The 23,877-nt window shown below is 46.9% G+C and overlaps 1 protein-coding gene across 2 annotated transcripts in view; it reads right to left on the bottom strand.

The window, feature by feature from the left end:
* Positions 1–371: 371 nt before the first annotated feature.
* UHRF1 (ubiquitin like with PHD and ring finger domains 1) overlaps positions 372–23,877 on the bottom strand; it is a 32,673-nt gene continuing 9,167 nt past the window's right edge. The window contains exons 2-19 of one of the 2 annotated variants that reach the window (XM_076359326.1): positions 23,226–23,308; positions 22,321–22,411; positions 14,140–14,302; positions 10,961–11,224; positions 10,001–10,173; positions 9,337–9,552; positions 8,363–8,469; positions 7,994–8,180; positions 7,130–7,253; positions 6,935–7,042; positions 5,997–6,101; positions 5,011–5,117; positions 4,008–4,170; positions 3,768–3,905; positions 3,267–3,378; positions 2,989–3,146; positions 2,543–2,641; positions 372–1,846 (exon numbers count right to left, since the gene is read on the bottom strand). In XM_076359326.1, coding sequence (XP_076215441.1) covers positions 1,700–1,846; positions 2,543–2,641; positions 2,989–3,146; positions 3,267–3,378; positions 3,768–3,905; positions 4,008–4,170; positions 5,011–5,117; positions 5,997–6,101; positions 6,935–7,042; positions 7,130–7,253; positions 7,994–8,180; positions 8,363–8,469; positions 9,337–9,552; positions 10,001–10,173; positions 10,961–11,224; positions 14,140–14,302; positions 22,321–22,343 — 2,394 coding nt within the window. In that variant the 5' untranslated portion in view covers positions 22,344–22,411; positions 23,226–23,308 and the 3' untranslated portion in view covers positions 372–1,699. Of the gene's footprint in view, positions 1,847–2,542; positions 2,642–2,988; positions 3,147–3,266; positions 3,379–3,767; positions 3,906–4,007; positions 4,171–5,010; positions 5,118–5,996; positions 6,102–6,934; positions 7,043–7,129; positions 7,254–7,993; positions 8,181–8,362; positions 8,470–9,336; positions 9,553–10,000; positions 10,174–10,960; positions 11,225–14,139; positions 14,303–15,469; positions 15,523–22,320; positions 22,412–23,225; positions 23,309–23,877 lie in introns of those variants that run through there. The other variant, XM_076359327.1, reaches the window with a different exon arrangement.

Raw genomic sequence — 23,877 nt, 5'->3', positions numbered from 1 at the left:
TAACAGTTTTGGTCTTGCTCATTAAATGTGCAGAGAATTCCAATCGCCAGTTGATATTTGGATTTTAGTGCTGTGGAAATCTAACGTAATTTATGCCCCAAAAAGACAGTGATTTGGGGAATCTTTGGGGTTTTTTAGTTGAACATGACATATGCTTTTCACTAATGCCCAGAAGCAAATATTTTGAAGACAAGAATATCAAATTAGTATTTTCCCCGTTTCTTTGTAGTGAAAAATCATAATGAAAATAGGCCTTAGAAAATAAAAGGCTTAGCATAATGGAACATAAATACAAATTCCTGCACAAGCAATGGGGTCTGGAAGCCTGCTTCCAATAAAAAGAATTAAAGGAAAACAGTCAACACTTTCATCTGAAAAGATATTTATTTTGAGAACTTCAACTTGCACATTGTACAAAAAATTGACAAATTCAGCAAAAATCCTATAAAACGGGTTTTTTTTTTTCCCCTAACATATTAACATTATAATTTTAAAAAGGGTAAGAGTTAAGAAAGCCAAAAATAGGCACATTTGTTCCAGTCTGTCTGTAGCAAAGTGTGATTAAGAACATTCCTGTCTTGTTGAGGTATTAAACTGCAAACTTTGGTAATGTTAGAAAAAGACAACCCATTCACAAAAGTAAGCTTTCCTCGGTGTCATGTACAATAAACAAAATGTTTCATAAAAAAAGTCAGAATTGGTTATTCTCCATTTCCAGGTAAAAATGCAGCGAAACAAAGAAAAAAAAAAAAAAGTCCTGTTACCATAATACACCTAGCATTAGGAGGAAACCTGAAAGTTTGCAAATCCATGCTAATCATATACAGCTACAGTGTTATATTTTACCCAAAGAATAAAATCCGGTTGGCAAGTTTAAACAATTCAGTGCTTATGAAAAATATATATATATGGTGGTTCAGAGCCCAGTCTTTCAGAAAAGGACAAAAGGCACTTAAGAATGGCTTTAGTATATTCCACAATGGCATTTCTGGATAGAAGACAGCACCTGGCTGAACAAATAGTTCCTTAATAAGAAAGAAGTCCAACTGAGGTAGTACTTCATATTGCTCCAACCACTTGGCTATACGCAAGCAGCTTTATTTTTTTTTGACAGACAGAATTAGCAGGAAATGGCTTTTGATAAGTTTGTCAAATGTATAAAAAAACAGTTCTTTAAAAAAAAAATAGCAAATATCCACTTGTGGTAAAAAGATCATAAGCCAGGAACCATCTTGCACAAATTGAGCATCAAAATGCTGCCAAGGTGATGCACAAGTCTACCTTTATGGCCAAATCCCCAAACATTGAAGATTGTTCTAGCAACCAAGCCATTTTTTTGAATTAAAAAAAAATTAAAAAAGGAGGGGGCACTCTAAGAACTTTCATAATCATTAGCAGCCTTACCGGAAGCACTTTGTAAGTCCATTAAAAAAAAAAATTATTCTGTGCTGGTGAATGGCAGTTTTGAGGGGGAAAGATCCCAAAAAACGCAAAGTTCAACATTTAGAACAAAAACAAAACCCACGAACATAGAAAAGGATATTCCTTGAAGTTTATAGTTTTTTTAAAAACAAGGAAGACTTTAAACTTTTTTAGGGGTCTGGGAGAACACAGACTACTTCTTTTTTTTTTTAAATTAAGCCCACTGAAAACCCATTAATACGTTTGAACAAAAGAAAATTAGAAGTGCTTTACAGAATCACCGTCCACTGCCATATCCAGGAAAGAGCTGAGTTAGAACGGTCTGCAGTGTTTCATTCACTTGCATGGTATAATTTTTGCCAAGATCGTAGCGGCAGGCTGGACAACTGTACACATCAGCTTTGAAGGATCTATCCAAACAATCCTGGGAAAGACCGAAAAAAAGAATTGGTTAAGGAAGAGAGATGTGCAGTTTAGTTTATCCTACAAAGCCCCCACTGGAGGGAATGAGATTCCTTTTATATCCCAGTTCACCCAGGTATTGACAAGAGCTGAGAAAGGCCGAGAGCAATGCAAGGCTGGCGGTTGGGAGAGAAAGCTTCCTTCATCACGTGCAATAGCACATGCACTTCAACAGAGCACGTTAGTCATGGACACAGTATTTAGGTATATGGTAGAGATATTTCATTCAAGTACATTTCTAAAGATCAAGAATTCCCCTGCAGCTGTTAAAGGCTGTTGGGGCTTCTACAAAAACACTTCACATCATTCTTCAAAAAACAAAACAAACCCGCACACACTGTAACACTGTCAAATCCATCAATGTCACCTAGCAGTATTACAGAGAAGCTCTCGTCATCTTTTGAAAGAATCGGATAGTAGCAATGCAATAGTGGAACTTTCTTTGAAGCACAGACTTTTCTGCGGCAAAGAACTTTCATCAAATCAAAGTTTTCACATATAAACCCAGCCAAAACCAGGACAAAGACTAACTACTGGCAAAAAACCCAAACCAACCAACCCCCCCGACAGCCCCCACCTCTCTCTCACCACTAAAGAAGTCAGCTCAAGGCTCGTTGGCTCAACAGAACTCGACAGAAGAGTCGTATCGATGACTCACCTTGCACACGTTGTGTTGGCATACAGTTGTGACTGGCCGAAACACAACCTCCTGACAGCAAATACACAAGAAGGCCTCTTCAACTTTATTTAGAAATTTCTGTAAAGAGAACATTTGAATCAACTTATCGCTACTACCTTCTGAAAGATACAGCCAAAAAAAAAAAAACCACCCCACCCCATGTTAAATGCAAGGGATTACTGTAGTCACAGGAAGTTTTTCTACAAAGCTCAGCAAGGAAAAAAATAGTTACATTAAACAAGTTCTCATCACTGTCTTCTTACTGACCTCAAATACAGTGCTTTAAAGTTATGCTGTGGATGTCTACACTAAAAGAACGCTATAGGTCTGAGGCTGTTACTTCAGTGCAGCCAAGAGGTTTGTGCCTAGGGACAGTACGCTAGTTAGCTGCCACTTTATTACTGGGGGGGGAAAGCACGATATACCGGTCCATCTTTGAGAGCTTCTAGTACTTCATTCCACAGTTTTTCATTGGCTTCATCACTTTTTATAAGAGATTTTTGCTGAGATGTCAGCTTGTATGGCTCAACTTTAGTTTTCTTTGGAGTCCCTGTAGGAGAGGTAATGAGTTTTTCCTCCCCACCTGAAAGAAAACACAACAACTTTTTAAACGAACAAACAAAAAGCCACCAGAAAAGAGTAAGTAGGTAAAATGCACAAAAACCTACAAGGCTTTCTATATCCACTTGCCTACTCCACAAACCTGCTGATTTCCTTTTCCTCTTTCCTTTCCCTGGGGTATCAAAATCATCTTCTCCATTATTTTCTTTTTCCTTATCTTTGTTTGCAACAGCTTCCAAATACCCTTCAGGATACTACAGGAAAAAACACAAAACAAAAAGCATCCGATGCAAACACACCAGTTCATAGACTTGCAGACTGTTATGGGTCGGAAGAACGACCTCTGGAGAACTGCTCCAGGGGTTCTCTATTTTAAGCAATAGATCCCTGCTCTTGCAAAGCACTTACTCAGACTATAGAAATTCTACACAAGAAAGTGAGTTTTGTCCATTTAGCCTCCCGATGTAAAAAGAAAACAAACAACCCCCAAGACTGAGAGCACTTGTGTCCCCCTCAGTCCAAGGGGGGGCTGTCTGGATTCTTACGCAAGGATCATCCTCAATAAGAACGTATAATAGAAGAACTCCTGCTATCCATCAAGTTCATTGTCCAGGGTAACCCTGATGATGTTCTGAAAGAGTACCTGCATTGTTAGGCCAAGCTTTTTCATCCTGTCCTTTCCTTCTTTGGTCCAAGGAGCAGGTTCTTCATCATCCCTCCTAAGTAAGTAACGCCACACTAAAAATCCAGATTTCCCTGTCTCGGGCCAGTATTTCACAACCTAAAAAAGTCAGATGCAAGTCCATCATATACTATAAAAACCCCTTGGCCACAACCACATTATCTTTCCCTAATTCAGCAGGCAAATTCAAATCCTTCTTACCTTATATATTCCATCATATCTGTTCCCTTCTACAGGAGCGTATTTACTATGTTTGCCTCCTTTTACATTCCTCACCACTCGGACCGGCTTCCCAGCTCTCCAGTCCTTGGCTTCAGCTCCATTTTTGTCATTGATGGGGGCACTGCAGTTCAGAGCCAGAGCTCTACAAGAGAAAGTCCAATCAATTTAGTGTATTTACCAGGCCGAACTCTTCAGAAGCAGAGGGAGGATAAAGCAAAGCAAAGCTTGCATGGTAAACCAGCTACTAAGAAGTAATAAATTTAAAACTATACTATTTTACTCAGAGCAACGCATTGATACAGTTGAGTACAATGCTAAGAGTAGCAGCGGACTGGCACTGTGCTGAACCACAGCAACGGCTACCAAAAAACTGGAAGCTACTGCCTCTTTGCAGATACAGAAGTAGCCCCTTCTGAGTCCCTTCCGAGAAAAAAGGATGTAGCCAGGCTTTTGTTTGTTTGTCTTAAATGGTAACACTTTTATGTATCTTGTATAACACTAAGAACTCCGGGAGATAGTAATTAAGCCTCCTGACTGGGGACCACACTTTAAATACGCTGATTGTTCATTACATTACCCTAATGTAATTGCACGGACCACCTCCTCCACTCAAGTCCACACTTACTTGTAAGAGTAACAGTTCAGAATTACAAATGATCTGGTCTCCCAAGGTGACCAGTGGCTGCAAAGGTCTGCAGGAGAGAGAATGAAAACTTCTACGCTAATTTACTACCCTGTTCCTTAAGTTTCAGTCAATATTAAGTGTGAGATTAATACCATTTACAATTCTGTTTCACTTATAGTGCACTGTAAGAAGCATTTCCATTGTGCAACCGATCCGCAGCCTACAACACAGTCGAAACCTAATTTTGACAGTTTTTCCACTTAGCCAGTTTCTTTTGATACAAACAGGACAAACAATTTTTCAGGTTGACAGATTGCCAGCTACTAAGGTTAGGAACGGAGCGCAAATGTTGCCAACCTGTTCATGTTGGTGAGTTTTTGATCACAAGACTGTTCCGCTGTGCGCTTGTTTCCAGAAAGATCACGCCCTCCGCTCCCTGTATATGTGAAGGAATTTCCATGATCCTGAAACGTATATGGATGGTTTCGACACATTCACAAAAGTAATTCAATAAAAGCAGAAGAGTCTTTTAATCAGGTAGCTTTAACACGGTATTCTCAAAAAAGGAAAGATGCTTCCTGCATTTAAGCTCCCAGACTCAGTCTATGGCCCTCTCTTATATTGCCAAGAGAGAAGAGTCAGGGTGACAACTGTTGCCTTGTCACACACCTTAAGGGTGCGGAGACCTCTGCCAAGAGCGGCACACCACTCGCACAGGATCTGCTTGGAAGAGCAGGGGCGTGTTCCAGACAAGGGTAACGTAACTTGTGCCTCAGCACTCACGCTGTTACATGACCTTGCAGTCAGAATTACGACTTGGAACGACTACTGAGATTCCCGGCTGTCTGTTCTACGCGAGTTCTAACAGGCGCTCGGGGTAAGGGGGTGCAGGCTAGCAACACGCAAGAAGAATGAGCAGTAGAGCCTGGTACAGCCTAGTAAGGGTTAGGTTCGGCGAGCAGAACCAAACGGTATATTCAGAAGTAGGACCTCTGTCCCTAGTTTTGTTCCGAACACTCTTCTGACGCAGGAAGATCTGGCAGCATATACCGTGAGACTCCGTTCAAACTGTGGATGAGATGGAGACCCTGAAAAGGCAGCTAAGGACTCTTGGATTAAAAGCTGACAGATGGATATTAAACTTAATGTAGATGATCCCGTTTCTCAGGTTGGCACGTATTACCGGCCTGTAGTTTTCCTTTGCCTAGTTTTCTTCTGAAGAATATAAGTATCGTCAAGATGGGGAAGTGTCTGATATAGTGTAAAAAATAACTAAGGCCAAGTCTTTGTTTTAATTACAAGGTAGGTTGGTTCTCAGGCATAAATAATCAAGATTCACTTACTATGTCATCTTCATAGCCTCCTGCCAGAACCAAGGAATAGGCGCCATCATTACTTCTGCCATGTATACCCGCCACGTGGGGCCTGTGAACACCAGATTCGCTCACCTGAAAGAAAAAAACCCACTTTGCTAGGCAACTGCTGTCAACAGGCTACGAACAATATGACCACCCATCTTGGAACTAAATTAACTAATAGTACTATTTCAGATTTGTTTTGCATACGTTACAGGGTGAAACTGTGTTCTCGCCACTATCCTCCAAAAAGCTCCAGGTAGAGAAAAGAAAAAGAAAAATGCTTCTAAAAAATAAGCTGTTGAATATTTCAGTAAGTTGAACACGTGGATTTTTTTCTTTTGTGATGCAAATTTAGAAATTTGGATCTTTCTCACTGAGATTGCTTATTAAAAAGCTCCGGGAATTTAATAATAATAATATAGATATTAAAATTAAATGATTGTATAACGGCACTGGTTTTGAAAGACTTGCAATAGCAACCTTCGCCTAATGCTTGAAAACAAGATCATGATAGGTCAGTGCTGCTTCTTCCCAACTTTCTAACAGGCTGAGAAAACCTTCTGTTTAATATATTGCGATATTTGAGAGAGACCTTTACCGGGAGAACAAGTGGGAGACACTACACATCTCCAGGACAAACTGCTGGAAACAAATATGTTTGGTTTGGGGTTTTTGAGTTACCAAAAAAAGCACTAAAGGAAAAAAAAAAAAAAAAAAAGAAAAACCACACCACTTGAAATGCCCGGACAATGCAGCATTAGTTATGGAACACTTGATCTAGACAAAGCCAGAATTCTTTCCTTTCTGCACTTACATATCCAGTGACATACACACTCCAAGATTAACTGTTTCAGGTTTCTTGTAAGAGCTGGATCATTCCCATTTTTCCCTACAGTGGCTCAGGCCAGGGTTCAGCTTCATACCTGAACTCTGAACTTCCACATGGTGCCAACCGGAATCCCAGGAATTGGTCCATAGTGGTTCGAAGGGACAATGGTACATTCCTTTGTGCGACCAACACATGCCATGCCCTGTTTCAAAGAGCAAGACCAATCAGCCAAGAATTACAAGGAACTAACACATGCTATTCTTCAAAATAAAACGGCTTTTGAACTGACCTTGCCCCAGTCTCTCCGCGAGGATGAATTAGCGGATGCCATCTTTTGTTTCTTTTTACTTTCTTTTAATTTCTCTCCTGCTAAAACCACCTCACTTGCATCATTTCGACATTCAGGGCAATACCTAAAGTCACCAGTCAATGAAAATTAACTAGCAGCAAAGCCTTAAATTAAAAGAGAATCTCCTCAAAACATACTGAGTTATAATGTTACAGTTTCCCCATGTGAAACTAGACAGGACACTGAAACAACTCTCCATACTGGAATTAAACCTGTATTAGCTAGTGTCCTTGCACAATCTTCTGAGCCATTGCAGATGTGTCAGGAAATCAGCTGTATCATAAAAATCATTGTATAAAATGCTGAAACAGGACACGAGGAATAAAACAGTATATTTCACTATCTAGATGTATATAGATAGGTATATTTCACTATCTATATATCTCTCTCTATCACCATACATATTTCATATATAAAACAGTATATATCGCCAGCCTAATATGGTCCTGGGTCCTGTGGACTACCTGTAAGTGACTCAAAAACCATCATACAAGTTAGGCCTCCTGGCATCAGGTTTGCGTTTGGTTTATAGGTAGCTCCAGTTCTCTTTGAATAGGCATATAGATCCCAAAACTAGGAAGAGAAGTTTGAAAGCCACTGCCTTAAAACATACTCTCACTAAACTGATGCTCAAGAAAAGCTATGAAGTCCTATAAAAAAAACCAAACAACACACACACAAACATCTCTTCACCTCGTACAGTCACAATATTGCCACCTAAGGACAGCACGAAGCCCTAGACCTCGCTTTCTGCTCCTAATTAGACGGTAATTGCGACACCACACACGCATACTTAGAACTTACCAATCCTCATCATCTGGAATACTACTAAGGGGAGGGTTGAGGCAGTAGATGTGGAAAGCCATATCACACTCATCACACATTAGCTGTTTATCTGGATCTTGTTTACCTCCACAGATATGGCAAGCACAAATTCTGCAGGTCTTGTTCGGGTTGTCCTTACAAGCTTTACACACAGGTCCATTTTGTCCTGTTAGCAAAAAAGAAACCAGTCTCCTTCAGACTCCAGCAGGTGCCAAGATACGCTGGAAACGGTCAAAGGAGTCACAGCTACAAGAGTCTTGGAACTCTTAGACCTTTGATCCTCACAAAGCCAATTAGCAGAATATCACAAGGGAAGACTGAGACATGCAAGAACTATGCAACACTCACGTTTTAATGGACTGGCACTAATTGGACAAGCACTGCCTGGTTCTTCAATTTTATAAATTTCATCCACTAACGTAATTGTGCAGTCATTCAAGGAATCACCAGCATCCCTATAAGGAGAAGTTGATAAAAGTCAAAGGGATCATACTTTGAAAGCATCATACAGCATGAATTCACAGCTGCGCATGTACATCGGCAATGCAGACTGGTCTGGTATTAGTCCTGTATCACAAGAAACCTGTTACAGCAGCACATGATCTGGGACAGTGGCGTGACAGCATCACCACGAATCAAATCATGTTCATGCAATTAAAGTGCACCCCTTCTTCTCTCAATGAGAATCCAGGCACTTGTAGCATTCATTTTATCATTAGTAACTGTTCTCCCTCTTTCAGACTAACTCTTCTCATATTTTATCGTTAAAAAGTCAAAATCACTGTGGTGAGAGGAAAAAGGGGGAATATTGTGGCAACCCCACAAAAATTTTATCTGACACTTTAAAAAAAAAAATTATATATATATACACACACACTCTTTTTTCCCCCCCTGAAGTTGAGAGTCCCTTATACATAGGCTCATTTTCTCCTTTAGGAGAGAACTGGAGTAATTTTTCGTCATCTTTATAAAGTGAGGGTTCAGTCTAGATTATCATATCTAGCACAAAATATTACACTGAAGTTTTTGTAAACCCATTATGGGTAGTTAACACAGTAAACAATTCTTCGCCTCTTAGCGAATACGGGGCTTCGCATCCTCCCGGCATTATGTGAATCCACAGATCAGCGTCCAATTCCTCCAGTGGACGTTAACCAAAAGTGCAGTATGATGAAGTCAGTCGCCCAAAAAGGACAGCCCAGCTTCTCAGCCCTCCCCAGCACTTCTGTTGCACCATTTTTTTCAGCAGAGTCACTCAGACCTCATGAAAGTTTAAGTAGAGTCGGGGAATTCAATTTATTCCACATTATGAATTTGCTTACCCAAGTAAGATCTTTGCATTTATCTCTCTGATCATTTTTGTTTCCCTTTTTTGCAGAATCTCCGCATCGTACCAAAAACCTCTCTCTTTTGGTTCATCGGGATTATAGTTGACCATCACCACCTGTCCTACTTCTAGCTGGTGCCACTTCAAAATAGTCCGTGCACGAGCCCGTACATCATTCGAACTCAATTCTACAACTCCATTCTCTGGATAACTTGAAGTAGAAGGGAGGCACGGAGGGACAGAGAAGAGAAATCAGATTCAACATCACAAGTTGTTATAAGTGATAGATTTTATCCAGACAGGTCGATTTAAGAACCGATGCCACACAACATACAAGAATACCATCGAGAATAAAACCGCCTTCTCCCACGCAGACACAGGCAGAATCGGGCAGTCGAACTTTGCTACTATTGTACCCCGTTGAAAACTTGGACAACGGCATTTTATACTTCTAAAAGCATGATTCCAGCCCACTGGAATTCCAGTTGGAATGCAGTTGGAACTCCAACTGTAAGACAAACTTACAGTTAACAGGGCTCAGTAATGCAATTACTCTGTCAGCCCAGTTCTGTTTTACCTTATGGATGTCTACAATAACATTTCCCATCAACATCATGATCCAAACGACTTTATTAGCCCAAGAAGGTAACAAAACTCACTCTTCATACTTCACGTGGTATATTACATCTTCTTCGGGAATAGTTGTCGGCTGATCGGGATCTGTGCAACTGTCAGCTGATTCATTGGTAGGTTTTTTTCTGGTTACATTTACAACCTGGGCTTCAAACCATGCTCCCATATTCATATCTCGAGCATCGACCAAGTCATTGATCTACACAAAGCAAAGCATACAGCTCACCAAAATGGGTTTTCCACTTCAGCATTAACCTCCAAGTCTACTTGAAGATTTGACCATCTCAAGAACGTCACTGTTACCAAGATCTTTAACAGGTCACCTCAAAAATTAAGATTGCTTTTGCCCTCCTGATTCTGTTGTGCACCCCTACAGTCTTCTCAGGCTGAACCTCTAAGGCTAAAAATCCATTCTACACCAACCTGTGTCCAAACAGCTTTCCTATCTAGTACAAACCACTGTCAGTCAGTCTGTAACAGACCTTCAGAACCGTCTTGCTCATAGTCTGGCAAAGACATCACTAGATCTGTAATAAAATCCATTGAAACAGAGAAGTAAAATGATTCTGAACAGCTGGTTGAGATTTTCTTTTGTTCATTCAAGAAAGTGTCAGCTTTGACAAATGCAGTGACTCCAAGCAAAAATATTGGGAAAATTTTTTAAATCAAAACAGGCACCCTGCATGCTTTTCCCCCCCCCCCCCAAGGCAATGAATGTATTGTAGTTTTAGTTAAAAGGATAAAATGAAAAATAAAGTATTTTGACCTACAACACGCTGCATTTAATTGGTTTGTGGGTTGGTTGGTACTTTTTTGTTTGTTGTTGGAGGGTTTAAGAGTAAAAAAAAAAAACAAACAAAAAAACCACACAAAACACCCGTGCAATTGGGGCATGAAAAAGATTTTCAGAAGTTCTCAGCTGCAGAGAAACAATTCCCCTCCTGAAGTGCAGTTTTAAGTAATCTTTGGTTTTTTTAATGACTCACCTTATAGAGACCAAATCCCGGGTCAGTCCAGTCAGGCTGCGCCGCTGTGCTCGGCTGTCCCTCCAGTTCCATGGCACCTTCTCCATTGTGAGAGCTTTTGTCAGATTCGCTTTGGCCTGAGCCACAGCCAGAGTCTGTGTCGGAGAGTTCGGAATCCTTTTCCTTACTAACAGCAGGAAGCACTGCTGGGCTTTGTCTGACCAAGAGTTGAACAATATCATTCAGTCCAACGCTGTAATCGAAAAGGGAGTGACCATCTTCCATCTACAGGGAAAGCATCAAAATAATCTGGTTATTTCACTCCACGGAGGTTTTCCAATTCAAAACCACCCATCATGCTGTAATTGTCGCTACGTGCCAAGACAGACCACATTGCTTGAAAACCATTAACAATCAAGGAACTTGGCAGTTCTTCAGCATCACGGTTAATACGAATAACAATCTATAAGTATTTAAAACGTTCTTTTTTCAACGGACTCTACCAGCTAGGAGAACAAGACTTCCACGCTGCGGTAGACTTGCTACCCAGATTAAGCCACTGCGTTCTAGGAGATCTGAAAAGGTTTGCAGTACATTCCCTAGAAATACCAATTCTGGGAAGAAGGACTTAAAGAGCTACAGATCCCCTACATTCCTATCAGGACTGAAAAATAATTCCACATTACCTACAAACTCAGAAGTTCTTTCTCCCTTAATTCAGACACATCCCATAACAGGAACATCAACACAAACCGGTCTTTATATTGTAATTGTGTATGTTCCAGATTATTTTTACAACATCGCTCTGTTAAATGTGGCATTAAGGAGAAGCCAAAGAGTTAATCGCCTACTTTTCTCCGGGCAAGCACACAATTTTTCCATTGAAAGTAAAATCAAAAAAGATTCAATTCAACTTGAAACTTCCCAATCACTTTTTGGCGTAGCCAGGCACGTCCTAATTTCACACCCTCTCTAATTTTAAGAGTTTATTTTGCAAGTCTGGCATCGTATGTAGTCAAATCAAGATCCTACCCCTGCAAAAAGCGGGAGAAGTACGGAGCACCAAATAGGTCTCTCAATTACCTTTCAAGACCTCTGAGGAGCGCTACCATTTTAGAGTTAAAATGCAGTACTCGAGACCACAGTGCAGTTAGAAGTTTAGACAAGCTTCACCACATATTTAAGGTCTGAGTAAGAAATTAGACAGGAAATGATCGTCCCCTTCCAGCCCAAACCACCAGAAAAAGCAATCCCCAGAGCTTTGTTCTCCATCAGTGGGAAACAGAGCAAAACCACAAAAATTTACACTTCACAGGAATCACTATGATAATTCAATTCTGATTTATGGCATAAAATGGCTGTGGAACAATCCCTGGAAATCTGACTGTACAGGAAGCGATCTGGACTTTTTCTGGTTTAGAGATGAAAACTCATCGAGAGACACAAGAACAAACGAGAGATCGGTTGTTTCTTCTTAACAAAGAGACAATATCACAAATACGGCATCATTATCAACAGTAGTTATCACCAAGGAACACAAGTGACAGCAGGTGCCAACAGAAATGGAAAAGCAGAGAGCACGAACAGGACGTGAAACCACAGGAGTTCAAAGGACAGCCTGAAAGAAGTGCCAGCATCTGAAGATGCACCTCTAACAAAGCAGGCAGGTTTATTTAATTATCGAGTCTTTTCCTAACATCATTTTGAAATTTTAACTCGCAAGAATTTGAACGTTTCTAATGGTTCAAAGAGCAAGACAAAGCACAACTGAGCGCAGCAGGGGAACAATGACTAAGAGAGGTTAGATCACGCTGGGTAAGTGTCTCTGTCTAAAACCACGCCTAAACTAAGAACTACTGGAATTACACGAAGAGGAATTAATCTTTGTAAGGCAAGTGCATCCTTACTGAAAAAAGTTATCACTTCTACAGAGAATCTCTTTAACCTTAGTCATCTGCAGAGACTTCAGTGTGAGGAAGGCTGACAGTTGGTACGCGTACCCCGGACCAATCCTCCCTTATCGCTTTATCTGCGACCACAAATGGGCAATTACTGCCCCCGAATCTACACCAACACAAGAGAAGCGAGGCGACAAGCCCTTCAGAGATGCTACCTATTCCTTTGTGTACAAGCCTCTGTTTTTTACTCCTACTGGCACCCAGGCTTGTTAGATTAAAGCTACTCCAGGTGTATTTCCATATCCTGCAGTCACACCTGCTAATTATAAGGTACAGCTAGCCCTAGTCATCCCAAAATGGAGGGAAAGGTGGGAAAAAAGCAGCTAGAAGACCTTGTCTAACTCCACCCCTCGCACGGTATTCCAGCCCCAGTCTAAAGCAGCCCGCTATTTCGGCAATTAATTTCTTTGAACAACCAACCACTGGCCCCGAAGTTTCTTCGGCGTGAAAGTTCAGGGGTGCAGTACTGTGCAGGATACGGAAAAAGTATTTGAAAACGGTTGCAGTTGTCCTTAACGCTAATTGAGGTGCGTTATGAACTCACGTGGGAGAAAACAGTTGTCGTGCAACTGCGGTAGTAAACGTATCGTCGAGAACGTAATATATTACTGAGCCGCTCAAGATTTTACAGCCAGGTCTGTACCTAATGAGGTTTTGCTATAAGAGCAGAAGGACCTAAAAAAATACATAAATAAATAAAATCACGAGCTGCTATTCTAAGTTACTAAGAAAAATAGGGAACGGGATCTTTACGGCTTTCAGAGCGGTAAAACCCGCGAGGCTCGAAAACTTTCAGCGCTAGACCACAACCCCCCCCCTCGTAATATCTGTGTTTTCAGAGACTTTCGCAAAGGCGGTGCCGAGACAGCAAAGCCACACGCTAGACGGAAAATAATAAGGAAAAAAAACTATTTTAAAAAAAAAAAAAACCAGCTTAAAAAGAAAAAAAAAAAAAAAAAAACCCGCCCGCTATCTTGCTGACTCCTCTCCTTGCACACCCGCCGCTCGGGCAGCCCGGGGGGTCACTAGATGGCAGCAAAACGTCCCACTTTCCGGCAATTAAAAATAAAATTAATTAAAAGAGCCCTCCCCAGCTGGCGGGGAACAGTTGGGGGGGGGGGGCGGGGGGGGGGGGGGGGCGGCCCGCAGCCGCCATGGCGGCTGCGGGCCGCCCCCCCCCCCCGGCCGCCCCCCTCTGCCGTGGGGCTGGGGCTGTCAAACGTCCCCCCGCCGCGTCGGTACCTGTTTGCCGCGGTAGAAGAGCCGTTGCCGGTGAGGCTCGACACCGAAAACCTCGTGTATCCGCAGGCGGAGCCCCTCCACCTTGGTGAGTTTGGAGAGCGAATCCACGCGGTGGGTCTCCTTCCCGTCCATGGTGCGCACCTGGATCCACATGGCGCCGGTCCTGTTCACGCCGGGGAGAGGGCGAAGGGTGTTAAACGACGGTACCCGCGGAGTCCGGGCCCGCCGGGCACCGTATCAATGAGACCGCTCAACCTACCGCGCCGTCCCCGGCCCCGCCGCCCGGCCCGCCAGCCAGCCGGCCGGCCCGCCCTCCCCTCTACCCCCCCCGCGCTATTGGTCGACAGCCCGGCCGGTTCCAGCACCGATTGGTTACTGGAGGCTTAGTCCCGCCCCTCCCACGCTGAGCCTAACGGCTTTGGTTGCGCCCGTGCCTCCCTGCCGCCTCGCGGGCGGGCGGCGCGCGCCAACTGTATCTCGCGCCACAATTGAAACGCTCCCTCAGCTCTCGCGGGGGACTCCCCCCGCCCTCCGCGGCCGAAGTCTCGCGTGATCATGCAAATGAGAGCGCGGGGCGGGGGGGGGGGGGGGGGAGCGGGCAGCCTTAAAGGGGCCGTCACCGGCCGGCGGCCCCCACCCTCCCACCGCGGCCCGGTGGGAGCTCCTCGCGGAGGCGGGGGGGGGGGGGGGACACGGGACGGCGGGGCCGCCCATCGAGCCGCGGAAGGCACCGGCGGCCGCGGCTGCACAACCCGCACACTCACCGCGGGACGGGGGGGGGGGGGGGGAATCGCTTTCGTTCCGACCGCGGAAAAAACGGGGGGTGTCAGCGGCCCCCGCCGCCCCCGGAGCCGGCCCGGGCACCGCGAGCCCCGTCCGCATCAGCCCCGAAAGCCAAGCGGGGCGATGCCGGTCCGCGCCTCCCCGGCACCACCGCTCACCGGCACCGCCGGTCACCACCCCTCCCGGCCACACCCCCCCCCCGCGGTCCCGTTTCGGGGGCGGGGGGGCGTCGGTCCCGCTGCCACTGCCCCCGAGCGACGCGTCCCGCCGACCGGCACCGGAGGGCTCACCCCCCGGGGAGACCCGCCGTGAGCGGGGAGCAGCGGACCCGCGCGCCGTCCCCCGGCAGCTGTCACCGGCTCGGCCGCCGCGGAGCCGCTCCTCGCCGCTCCCCGCAACCCCCCCCCCCGGCACGGACACGGGGGAGGGGGGGTGGAACCCCTCCGCCATCCGCCCCCTCCCGGTGCCACCGTTCCCCGTCCCGCGGCGGGACGGGGTTGGGGGGGGGGGGGGGGGTGGAAGGGGGCGGCGGCCCGGCGGGACTCACCGGTGTAGCGGTGCTGGAGGCCGGTGCCGCGCTGCGCCCCGCGGCCGCCGCCCGCGCTCTCCCCGGGCTTTGGAGTTTGGCGCGGAAAAGCCCCGTGCGCGGCGGGCGCCCGCCCATTGGCCGCCGCTGGCGGGAACGAGCGGGCGGGGCGGGGCCGCCGCCACCTCCCGGGAGCGCCGCGCCGCGGGGATCGGCGGGGGGGCGGGGGGGGGACGGGACGGGACGGGACGGACCCGACACCCGCCGGAACCGGCGCTCCCCGGGGGCGGCACCGGGGATCCCCGGCGGGCTGCCCGGCCCGGCGCCCTCCGCTCCGCTGCCGGGGTGTGGGAGGCGGAACCCCCTAAATTCCCGAGGCGCCCGCACCGGACGGGGTCCTCCACCGGGAAAGCCCCTCGCCCTCCGTGGCCGCGGCAACGGTGCCGGTTATTGTTCTAAAAACCGGGCCCCGGAGAGCCCTGGGAGTGGCCCGCGGGAGAGGAGACCCGAATGGTTCCCCCTCTGACTGCCACCCTCCCAATGCACCTCCGCACCCGGGGGGTCCCGTCCCCCCAGGGAGCTCCAGGCCCTGCTGTGATGCGAATAATCCGAATAATCCGCAAAAGGCCTCTAACCCCCCCCCAGGCCGTTAACTCCGGGTCGCTGCTGGGGCTTGCGTACGGCCCCGCTCATGAAAACGTGGCCTGGGTGACACGGCAGGGCCGTGCGCGTGGCTGCGTGAGCCGACAAAAAGGGCTGGCCCGGGAGGATGTTTTTTCCCCAAACTACTAACGCGGTGAGGAAAATGATAAAGTTTGCTTGAGACGGCCATCGCCTGGAGTAACCTGTGAGCAGGGGATTACCGAGAGGTTTCTGAGAAAAGACAGCTTCAAAAGAGGTATAAAAGCATGAAAATCGGCGGTTGGGGGGGAGAGACCCCGGGATGGGAAAGCAGGAATGGCGGCGGGTTTGGCGCTGCCAGAATAGCTCCACCGACACTGCAACCTGCCGAGGCCCCGCAGAGCCGCTGTCCTGCCTCTACAGACAAAGAGAACACGAGGCGCGCTGAAGATAAATGCAAGACAGTATTTCCCGTGTCATACCCCCCCTGCACCCACAGAGCGAACGTCTCACATTAAAAAATACAAAATCAGAGGGATGCAGCACCCTCCCACCCCCCCCACCCCCCCCCCCGACTTGCAGACTGCTGTAGAGGATGCACACAGCACGCGAAAGCCTCCGAAGCAGCGTGCGCCTCTTCCTCATTCCCCTCCTTTCTCAGGATCTGTTGGGGATCCCCCAGTTAAGCCACAGATGGCAGGTTGAAAGTTACTGGCCTAGATTAGGTTAGTACCAAAGGTTAGGCACGTGTCAATGCACAAAAGCCTTGAATCTGACCTGCGACCTGAAGCAGTCAGGCTTCATTTCCTCCCAGATCTGAAGGCTTTGCCTTGCCAGAAAGTCATTTTTTCCCCTTCTAGATGCACTAGAGCCTTAACCTTGACCTACCACAGCAGCAAGCCCTTCCCACAGCCTGAGAAGGTTCTCGGACGTCACAGACCTGGCAGGGAGCAGGAGGAAAGGCTGAGTATTGGGAAAACTATTTTCACCTGTATAAGGACAGGTCGCACGTCTAAAGCATCTCGGTTTTGGATCTCCTAGGCTAAAGTTCAAATTAGCGTTGCTTACCAGCGTACCTGGATCCATATTCTGTCACCCACGTAAGTCCCATTTCTAGAGGAGCGGAGAACCCACATCCCTCATGACTTCCAGATGCAGGACAGTTTAACGACAGGCTTTTACAACCCTCCTTCAGACTTTTTTCAGCATCACTTACATCTCTACAGAAGTGCCATAAGAAGCTCAAAAAAAGCCACTTTAGGATACGGACCTGACCCTTCTTTCCCCGAGTACTCCGTGTCCCATTGAGCTGACGTACAAGGGTTGTATATTTGAACAGTCAGCTATTCACGTCACGCACACTCGGATGCTAAATATATTTCTGATAGCACCTTATTGCCTTGCGTTTGACCCTACCGTTGCCCCATTAAGGTCCCGTCTCATGTCCATTTAAGAACTATATATACATGTTTCCAAGTGTGTAATACGCATACGTCCTTTCACCCTCGGCAGCTCCCATCACAGCGCAGGCAACGCAGCCTTACTGTAAGACACGGACTGTTCAAGGAAAAGGCTCCAGCCAGTTGCTGCGTATGACTCGTAGCGTCCCTAGAACTATCAGAGTCAGAAAACAAGAAGCCCACTTCCTAGAGAAACTTTTACTCATTCAGTGAATCCACATACTGCAAAAACTGTGCTGCGTCCTACACGCTGTTCAGCCGGGTCTACAAATCACTTAAAGGTAAGGCTCAATTCTAGATCGTTCTAGCAGTGGAACATTGATTTCGTTACAGGTTAAATTATTTACGGTCTCCTTTTAAGGTCCTCTCTTCTATTAAAACAAGAACATTGCCAGGGTAACTTACAGAGAACTTGGTGTCAGTGAGATAAAACCCTGGGAGGTTCAGGTTTCCACAGACTGTCAGAAAAAAAGAACATGACTCGGTTATATTGCAGTTATCTAAGAGGCTGATGAGTTTTAGTTTCCTCCCTTTCAGATTGTTTGAGGCACTTCTTTTCTTTGGAGTTACAATTCCGATTGGAAACACTGTTCTGCCATCTGGTGAATGCCCCATGCTGTGAGGAAACAATATCTCGGTTCTCCTGCCAGCAGGGATATCCAGTCCAGTTTATGAAAACTTAAAGCATTGTTGAATTCATTTGCAAAAAAGATGCAGTTAGCAAGACAGAACCCTTAACAGTCTCCCAGCCCCTGGAAATACTGTTCAAAGTGAAGTCTTGGCACAAGGTTTTAGGAGAAACGAAAGTCCAGGCGTGCGCATAAGAACTACCAGCTGATAAACATCGTTAAAACAAGTCTTGGACGAAGAAGAACTGACAGCCGGTCTTATCAGTTCCAAGGGGGCCAAATTTATCCTTGGGTAGGCAGCACAGTCTCCCCGTTACAGTTACTATGATTCACCGCCCATCCTTTACAATGCCTTCACAGCGCCTTCTGGGAAAAATGGCAGGGGGGCTGGTCCCATAAAACCACAAGAAGCATCGCAAGAGGTACAAACACCCTAAATGTTTAAAAGGCTCACGGTAACAGCAAGTTGCTTAGCTTGCAGGCGGCCAGCCGGGTTCAGGAATGCGCACCTTTGACTTCTCCCTCAGCGAACCTCCCTGGGTCCCCTCCACGCTCACCAGCTGAAGAGGCCACATCTGCTTTGTCCGAGGGACTTGCTGTGGCTCTGAAATCATCCCAGCTATAGAGAAGATGCGTTTACTGTTGCAGGAATCCCTTGGCAATCAAGAAGGACGCATGCAAGTCCAGGTAAGGGAAACAGACTGTTCTACCTGACACCGGTGGAAAAAATGCCAAGAACTGAGCCTTTGCCCCAGCTAGCTATTCAATGGCTTGCCCATCGCTAATAGTTGAATGTCCTCGTCAAAAATCATTGTGTGATGTGCAAATACCTTAATTCTGTCTTCCACCTTTTCTAAGAGAAACAGTTTGGTTTTCGTGGAGCTTGGAAATCAATGCTCAGGTGTGGAAACCAGTGCAGGAAAACATGGGTCCCAAAGCAAAACTATCTGAGCTGGGGACACAGAGTTCTCATGTTCTCACCCAGAGCCTTAACTTTCTACTACTCAACACCCGTGAACTTCCGTCACTTTGCTGAACCTTCTTCCTCTTAGCGTTTAAGTGACACCTTAACTAAATTCTGCCATCTCTGTCCTGGGGTTTGCACTATGTTTCTCTCCTAGCACGTGATGCATTGTATGGCTTAAACCCCTGAGCCGTAGGAAGTGCTCTGAGAGCCAGGATTCCCTGAACTGGGACAGCTGGTCAGAGAAAATCAAGATAGCTAGAACACACTGCTTTTAACCATTTTTTGGCCTTCCTTGCAGGTGCTAACATTTATGCTTTTACGTGTGCAAATATGTATTCTTTGCGCAGCTGCTCACGAGGACTAGTGATGATTCAGTCACGTCACGTGCAACACAGCGAGAGACTTTCCCCTCGGTTAAACAGCAGGGCCCGTACGTAAGGTCAAGCAGCCTCAGTGGGTGTGTTGAAGTCTCCGCGTGCATTGGGATGATACAGAGTCATGCTGCATCCAGCAACAGCAACTCACCGGATTTCGTTTCCCTCTCCCTCCATGCAAGGCTCTTTGGAGACGGAAGCTGAACAAGAAGCAGTGTCTCTCTGCTGCTTCAGCAGAGAGGCCCTGTGATTCTTCCAATTTCCTTAGGGAAAAACGTATTTGCCCTTAGTGAAACCACTGGCTGCACAATAGATATTGACAACAGGTTAAGCAAATACCCTTAAAACATGTTATTTATTTTGCACTCAGTTGTCCTGTATGAGATCTTCACCACTTCTCGGAAGACCAAAATGAAAGAGATGATGCTGGAGTCCAGGACAAATGCTGCCCTCCTTAATGCTCCTACAATTTCCAAAATAGTTGGGGTAAAGCTAGCCAAACTCCAAGACTGGGGAGTGCAAAGGAAGCCTGTGTTTCTGATTACTGGGGAGCAAGACTCGGGGTCTCAGCAATAGCCTGAGATGGAGAGGACACACTTAGCTGGCCCGGATGACATCCATTCTCTCATCTATCAAAAAAAAAACCAACCCAGCATTATGTTAACTCACCCCACCACTACCTAAGGTATGAGGCAAGAGTGCAGCAATAGAGGGAGAAGCAGACGGGTGTGTTGAAAACCAGCCTGCAGTCTGAAAACCAGCTGAAAGGTGAACTGGAAGACCGGGAGAGCAGCCAAGAACCCATCAGGCTGTTCCCTGCGGTGAGGGCAAAGCCGGCTGGGGCTCAGGGCAGGAACCTGCCTGAGCCGCCGCCTGCCCTTATGCTAGGGTAGGTAAGCTGCTGGAAGGGAAGCAGGGGCTGGGAAACCCTCTAGGTGAGATGGGCAGCCAGGCAGCAGGAGACACGCAAGTCCTGTTTCTGCTGCTGCAGGATGAGGGCAGCAGAGAGCTGCGGCGTGCCCTGAACTAGGAAGGCGCTTTGAGGACTTGGAGAGACCAGGGGGGTTTGTTGGGAGGCAGGAGCTGGGCTGAAGCTTTTGGTACCTCACTGGAGAATTGTTTTCAGAAGGCCATAGCACCTTGAAGGCCATCGCCTTCGGAGATTGTCGTGCGAAGACTGGTGAAAGAGACTAACAGATGGGTAGCGTAGGACAGGATCCAGCAAGGAGTCGTCTTCTGCCACAGCCCTGCCTCCATCACTCTGCTCCGGAACCAGACACCCAGCGCTGCAGGACCAGCTCAAGGACACCCAATGTTCCTTCAGACTGTGGCCTTGGACAAGGCTGCTGCGAGGAGCACCAACAACTGCTGCAGCTGACAGGAAGCTGGAGCATGAGCGGGAAAGAACGCTTTGAGTTGATGTCATCAGCTGAAACTATTTCTGCCACTGCTACCCCAAGGACCACTCACTCCTAGCAAGGGGAAGTGGTGGAGGAGAGGAAGACAGGAACAAGAGAAAGCAGAGTCTCCAGGCAGTGGAGACCGATGGGGCTGTCGGCGAACATCTTGTGGACCTTGCACAGCAACGAATGGCAAAGACCACAGGCTGACTTGTCCCCTCAGTGGGCTCCAGACAACACTGTGCTGCAGCTCCTAAAAGAGGAACACCTGAGTTCAACAGTACAGAGCATCTCAAGCAGTTCGCTGGAAGCCCAAGGGCTTTGCTTGACTTAACTGAGAAATCAAAGCAACGCATGCCTCACCCTTGAATCATCTTTTCTCGTGCCCGTGTCTGCCCCGGGGAAGGTGACCACGGCATCGTGGCAGGTTACTAATGGAGTAAATGCCATGGAAGACCAACAAGATCATTTCCTTCGCAGCAGATGAACGCCAGCAGATGGGGCGCTTCAGTGTCACATGTGACATCTGGTCCCCAAAGAGACGATGTTGAGCTGTGACGCACCACAGAGCAGGGAAAGGAATTGGGCCTAACAGCAGGGACTCAACACAGGGGCCTGATCCTCCAAATCCTCCACATACCGGCATGCTTTCCTCTCAACAGAAATCCAAACAGGACTGGGACAACTGAGAAGCATGTAGCTGGAGAGGCCTCGTCCACATGCAGACCCCAGGACACGGCTGAAACAAGAGCTGTAAGCTGGCAGCAGGGCTGCAGAGGAGCGAGGTTTCCTGGCTGCCAACGGGCACGGGAGACAGGATTTACGTCCGGGGATCACCAGAAGGATTCTGCCCCATGTCTTGATGATGCAGCATTTGCACAGCGGCTGCAGTTGCTGACGAGATGCTGCCTTTTGTGGGAAGCGCTGCCCAGTGCCACAGGGTTCGTTCACTCCAGCCAACACGACTCCCTTTCTCTTCCCCAAACATGTTTCTCTGCTTCCTCCTACGCCCTTCCCACGCCCACCAAACTTCTTAGAACTGATTTTATCTCTGCTTTAAGTATGTGGCGTTTATACAGTAACAAGAATCACAGAAATGATCACGCAAACCTTTGCTCTGAAATTGCAATCTCCAAATTTTCGGTGCTCTGACATTGCAGGCAGGTCTACCACTGAGCAGGAGCTCCAAGCATTGGTATTTTGACCTAGAATCTAAAGCTACACTTTAGAAATTAAACATTGTCTCACTAGTTATAATTACCGATGTTATCTCAAGCAAACCACTTGCTGTTTTATCCACTTGGGTGATGAAATATAACCTGCCTCATGAGACTTTCACCATCACCACCACAGCTGGCCTGGCCTACTTAGGCACTTCACACCCATGAACTAACTGACAATTTGCAACAGCGACACTTTACCTGAGGACGCAGCCGCTGTCCATATACGGGCCAAGATTCAGAAAAACTCAGAAATTCAGAAAAATAGGACTAATTGCTTGATTCCTGGTACCTGCAAAAAAAAAAAAAAAAGATTTAATCAGATATTCAGAGGACAGACAAGAACATCCATCCTTTCCCCTGCACACATCACAGCCTATAAAAGCCACCATGTGACACCTGCTAACCAGCTTAAGTTTTAGTACAAGACACTGAACACTTCAAAACTGCAATTTACCCTGTGAAGGGAAGGAGATCAAAGGAGGGACCGTGCACTGCCAGGGAGTTTGTTAGATGAAAGGTTCCCAGGTGATGCTAGAATATGAAGTTTACGTCACACAGACAAACGCACAAAAAGCCTTCTCAGCAGTGCACGTGGTAAAACAAGAGCCAGGAGCCACAATTTGTAGCTGGGGAAGTCCAGAGCGGACATTAGGAACTGCCTCTTCATCAGGAGCATAATGCGATACTGGATCCAATACCCAGAGAGGCTGTGCGAGATCTCCATCCCCGGGAGTTTTCCAAGACTCAGCTAAACAAAGCCCACAGCTGACCTGACCTGGCATTGCTAATAGTCCTGTCTCAAGCAGCAGGTCGGACTACCCGACCTCCAGAGGCCTTTTCAGCCAACGACCCCATGATAAGTCTGACTCAAGTAAGGAGGGGGATTCCTTTTAACCTCAAAGCTGAGAAGTGATAATTGTCTACATTTTTGTCAGCTTAACAGCACATTTTTCAAAAACCATTGACAACCTCCTGCTCCCACTGCCTTCATGGCTTTCTGTGGGCAATACAGAAATGAGACCCAAGGTCTCCTGCATTCACCGGCCAAAAACAAGGTGACTCAATCAGCTTAATAGCTTTAGAAGACTTCAGATCATTCTTACCTGTGCCTCAGTTTCCTCCCCCACTGATGTTGAAAACAGACAACAGGAAGCGTAATTGATGGTTTCAAACCAGTTTTTGAGATCTGAAGATGAAAAGGCGCAAATGGAAAAGCAAAGCATTAACTAAAATGTTCAATATTTGTTATTGCTGTTAAAGAGCCCACACTTCCCCCAGCCAGGCTGAGTCCTGCCTTGCTGGGTCCTCTGCAAGTGTAACAATAAAAGGCAACCCCTGTCTTGAAAATCACAGAAAACTTGAGAAGCAGCACGTTTTATTGTCACATATTTGCTGTAGCCAGGCAAGGGCCGAGAGCGGGAGAACGTGTCTTACTCCTTGGGTAGTTACAGCACCCATGCTGCAGGGTAGGAGAGATTTGCCAAGAAAACATCCCGGCTGAGTGATGTTTTCACATCACAGACCCCACGTCCTGCTTCTCTGCAGCTTCTTGACAACGTCTGCGATGCCATGCAAGGAGCAGCCCAAGAGCAGGCGTAAGCATGCTGAGCCCCACCACCCATGCATGGACTTTCCAACTGGGGTACCGGCTGCTAACGCAGCTGCTCTTTGGAAAAAGCCAAGCACAAGCTGCCTGCTGGCGCTGGCTGACCCTGCACGTGCCCACGTGGGGAACAGGTCCCCTGACCCGGGGAA

Source organism: Aptenodytes patagonicus, chromosome 25 (assembly GCF_965638725.1).
Source record: "Aptenodytes patagonicus chromosome 25, bAptPat1.pri.cur, whole genome shotgun sequence".
NCBI lineage: Eukaryota > Metazoa > Chordata > Aves > Sphenisciformes > Spheniscidae > Aptenodytes > Aptenodytes patagonicus.
This window is presented reverse-complemented; position numbering and strand designations above follow the sequence as displayed.